Genomic DNA, 4,379 nt, shown 5'->3' with positions numbered 1-4,379 from the left:
AGACCCACAAGGAAACATCTATTTAGACTCTTATTGTAGTCGTAAATAAGCCATTTGTTCCTCTCTTCTTGTGTGTCACATATAACTATCATGCACCTACATTCAAAGCATATACACACCACTCCATGTATTCTAGTCTTAAAAAAGCCATTTGTTCCTCTCTTCTTGTGTGTCACAGCGAACTATCAACCTACTTTCAAAGCATATACACCACTACATTCAAAGCATACACACCACTACATGTATTAGTCAATAGTTTGGAAATTTTAATATGTTACATTTGGCAATTGCGCCATTTGCGCTCAGTTTTAGGCGCTTGGGGGTGTTGAGAAATGAGAAATTATGTGATTGATATACATCTTTCTCGAGTGGAGAAGATGATCTCAACAAGCAAGCAGAAGCTGTCGACAGTCCTTGAACTTAGCCAAGAAGTGACAACCACAATATTCTATTCCCTTGAAGGAGCAAAGAAAATTTGCACAGACCTAGAGAGCAGGAGCCGGCAAGCCTGATTACACGCCGTAGACGTGCAGAGCCAAGGAGTGGAAGTACCCCCGCTCAGATCGGTTCTTCTTAAGGGGTTAATGTAAACGTCGAGACCTGTAACTAAGTGTCTAATATCGTCCCACGTTGAGGACAGAACTTAACACTATAGAATTTCAGTATCCAGGAATTGCGTGAAACATGCTGGGGTTCACCCTTAGAGAAGGTTAAATCTTCAGAGAGACTGCTTGGCTACCGGGTTCGCGTATTTTTGCTCGAAATGGTTGATGGATGAACTTCAGAGGTGCCTTTTGTTGGAAGCTGCTGCGGTGGCCTCCTGTTGGGTGACGGAGCTCTTCCTTCGAGGCTTGGCTTCGGCCAGCATGGTGACCACGTCTCGCATGGAGGGTCGGTCTCTCGGAAACTTGCTCGTACAAAGCAAAGCTATCCTCAGGACCAGCAGCATCTCCTCCTGCACCGAGTTGCACGAAGCTCCCACATTCGCATCCAGTGCTTCCGAAATGCCTGCCTTCGTGCGGACCTTCCCTCTTACCCACTCCGCAATGTTCACAGCGTCACCAAATTCGCACTCTATCGGCCTCTTGCCCGTCAACAGCTCCAGCAACACTATCCCAAAGCTGTAGATGTCTGTCTTCTCGTTCACTTTCAATGTATATGCATACTCTGCACAAATGACGTTTCGATAATTTATGCCAACTTACTAATAGCTTCGTTTTCATTTCGAGCTCGTCATACAATCATCATTTCAAAGAGAAGGAAGTCATGGAGCTCAGCAGTCATACAACCATCGTTTTCATTTCGAGTTCGTCACGTCATACAACCATCATTTCAAAGCGAAGGAAGTCATGGAGCTCAGCAGTCATAATCGCGTGCCAAATTATCGGGCGATCTAGGAGACATTGGTGCTCTAAACCAAAACTGTAGAATCTTTAACTTACCTGGAGCAATATAGCCGTAAGACCCAGCTATCATCGACATCGATTCGTTTGTCTCGATGAGCTTGGCCACACCAAAGTCGGCCACACGAGCTTCCATTTTGTCATCAAGCAGGATGTTGTTTGACTTCACGTCCCGATGGATTACCTGTGGAAAGCAGTCATGGTGTAGATAGCAGAGACCTTGAGCGATCCCTACTGCAATATTGTATCTAGTCACCCAATCTGCTAAAATATTGGCTCGCTCTTTTGCATGCAGCGCCTCTCCCAAGCTTCCATTTGTCATGTACTCGTAGATAAGGAGCGTATTCACATTGTTGGAGCAATAACCCAACAGCTTTACAATGTTTCTATGCCTGATGCTCCCTAGGAGATCTATTTCCACTCGGAATGCACAATCGGCATTGTTTGTCTCCTTCTGGGTACCCCAGAGCTTTTTGACAGCCACTATATCACCGCTTGGCATTTCTGCCCTGTAAACCATCCCTGTACCCCCCCTTCCCACGAGATTCTCATCTGTAAGGGTTTCCAAGATGTCACCACAAGTGAAGGTTAGCCGTTGGAACGCAGTCAACCTCCATGGCCACTCGTCCCAATTTTCTTCGGTGTTCTTGCGGCACACATGAAACCCATACCGTGAAAAGAAGAAACGCATCCCTGCGACGAGAACGACCACTAAAACAACGAAGGCACTTCCCAATAGCCAAGCCAGGGACCAAGTTACATTTTTTCTGAACTGGGAAGGAAGCCTACTTGCATTTCCCGAACCGAAGCAAGGCGGCAAAATACCACCACAAAGATTGGGATTGCCAAGAAATGAGCTTGGGCTAGCTGTCTTGAACACCCCTTCCGATGGTACTGCTCCTGACAGGTTATTGTAAGATACATTGAAGGTCTCCAGTGTAGTACTGTTTCTAAACTCCAAAGGGATCATTCCCGTGAGTGCATTGTGAGAAAGCTCTAAAACTTCTAAATCTGGCAAATGCGCGAGTTCTGATGGGATGCTACCGCTCAAATCGTTCTGTTGCAGCTGAATAGTTACCAATTTCTGACAGTTGCTCAGACCAGCTGGAATCTCACCTGTAATAGAGTTCTGCGATAGGTCTAAGATGGTCAGGAAAGCGCATTCGCCAAAGTTGGAAGGAATTTGTCCTGTAAGATTATTGGCTGAGGCATATAGGCTTTGTATGTTGGGTAGGCTCCAAAGGTTCGCCGCTAGGCTACCCTCCAGCGAGTTAGAAGAAACATCCAGGTAATTTAGTTTCGCGGAGAGGCTAACATCGGAAGGGATAGTACCATTGAGCCTATTCTTTTGTAGCTCAAGCCTTGTTAACTTCAGCAGCGTTCCAAAACCATTTGGAATCGACCCGGTTAGCTGATTAGCGTGCATTCGTACGCGCAAAAGCGTTTGGCACATTGCAAGGCTCTCCGGAATCGTCCCCGAGAACTGATTAGAGAACATGATCAGCTTCGTAAGGTTGCCATGAAAGCAGAGGTCAGGAGGAATGGGACCGCTAAACATGTTGGATGACACATCTATCCATTGGACAGGAGAATTCCGGCCCAGCTGCATTGGTAGGCTGCCAGAGAAGGAGTTGTTCCAAACTAGAAGTGTGAGAAGGTTCTGTAAGTTGCCAATCTCCGAAGGAAGGGTGCCATTGAAGCAGTTGTACATCAAACTGAGAAGAGTAAGATTCTGCAGCTTTCCGAATTCCGCAGGAATGCATCCTGATAAGTTGTTCACCGATACATCCAAGGACATGAGACTGGTCATGTTTCCTAGTTCCGGCGGAAGAGTACCCACCAGGCTATTTCTGTACAGAAACAGGGTGTTGAGCGCAGTAAGCTGACCCAGCTCTGAGGGAATCGTCCCTGACAGATTGGTGCAGCAGAGATCTAAGTACTGAAGGCGTGAAAGATTACCCAATTGAGCAGGTATACTGCTCTGGTATTTATTGTATCCTATGACCATGTGCTCGAGCTGCGAGAGACCGCCAAGCTCCGGAGGGATTTGTCCAACCAGTGCATTGCCGGACAAGCCCAGATACTGCAGCTTTCTAAATGTGCCATAATCCGGAGGAATAGTTCCTTCGAAGAAGCTCCCACCCAAGTCTAGGTGTTGGAGGTTTGACACGTTCGAGAGCTCCACCGGCAGGGGACCAGTGAAGTTGTTGCTGAAGGCGGAAAAGAAGGTGAGGGACTGCAGGTTGGAGATGCCGGGGGGGAACGGACCCACGAAGAAGTTATGCGAGAGATCGAGGGAGGCAAGGCTGGAGAGGTTGAATAGGGCGCTGGGAAGGGGTCCGGCGATGCCATTGCAGCAGAGGTTGAGGGAGGAGAGGCTGGGGAGGAGGCCGATGTCTGGGGAGAGGAAACCGGTGAGGTTAAGGTGGGAGAGGTCGAGGGAGGTGACGGAGCCAGAAGTGTTACAGGTGATACCAGTCCAGGTGCAAGGGAAGTGATCAGACGGGAGCCAGTCACTGAGGTGGCCGAAGTTGTCGATGAGGGAGTGTTTGAAAGAGAGGAGGGAGGAGCCATCGGGGGAGAGGGGGGAGGAGAGGGGGAGGTTGAAGGAGGAGAGGAGGAAAAAGCAGGTGAGGAAGGTGGAGTAACGAGCCATGGGGAGAAAGAGAGACAGAGAGAGAGACAGAGAGAGAAAAGAGAAGGTAAATGAAGAAGCAGCTGCTGAAACCCTAATTTTGTAACTTGCGCCGCCGTCACCTTCATATTCAAACCCTAATTTTACGATTACGTGAGTTTATGAACTTTCACGTGCAAACTTCCGTTTGCAAAAACCCTAAACCCTTAGCCATGCAGACATCCTTAAGCTAAAATTCGTCGACCTTCAGTACAATCTCTCTGTCTTCTCTCAGCAAAACCTGTCATCTACACATGAAATCGAATTCTTCAGCACTTCCGTCAGAATCGGCTCGCCATCGC

At 48.0% G+C, this 4,379-nt stretch overlaps 1 protein-coding gene across 1 annotated transcript; it reads right to left on the bottom strand.

The window, feature by feature from the left end:
- Positions 1 to 781: 781 nt before the first annotated feature.
- On the bottom strand, positions 782 to 4,059 carry LOC147880332 (uncharacterized). The gene is made up of 2 exons (XM_087370402.1): positions 1,443 to 4,059; positions 782 to 1,167 (listed from the first exon to the last, which is right to left on the bottom strand). The coding sequence occupies exons 1-2, from the start codon at positions 4,057 to 4,059 to the stop codon at positions 782 to 784; spliced, it is 3,003 nt and encodes a 1,000-aa protein (XP_087226528.1).
- Between the last annotated feature and the right edge of the window lie 320 nt (positions 4,060 to 4,379).

The sequence above is a fragment of the Dipteris shenzhenensis genome, chromosome 32, assembly GCF_047967505.1.
Source record: "Dipteris shenzhenensis isolate YYH24624 ecotype China chromosome 32, Dip_SZ_1.0, whole genome shotgun sequence".
NCBI lineage: Eukaryota > Viridiplantae > Streptophyta > Polypodiopsida > Gleicheniales > Dipteridaceae > Dipteris > Dipteris shenzhenensis.
Note: the sequence above shows the minus strand (reverse complement) of the source record. Positions and strands in the feature narration are given on the sequence as shown.

Bases quoted from the DNA above. Each gene is read 5' to 3' on its own strand.
- LOC147880332 (XM_087370402.1), bottom strand. From the start codon at position 4,059: ATGGCTCGTTACTCCACCTTCCTCACCTGCTTTTTCCTCCTCTCCTCC. The intron at 1,168-1,442 runs GTAAGTTAAAGA...TCATTTGTGCAG, and splicing joins TTACGGCTATATTGCTCCAG to AGTATGCATATACATTGAAA.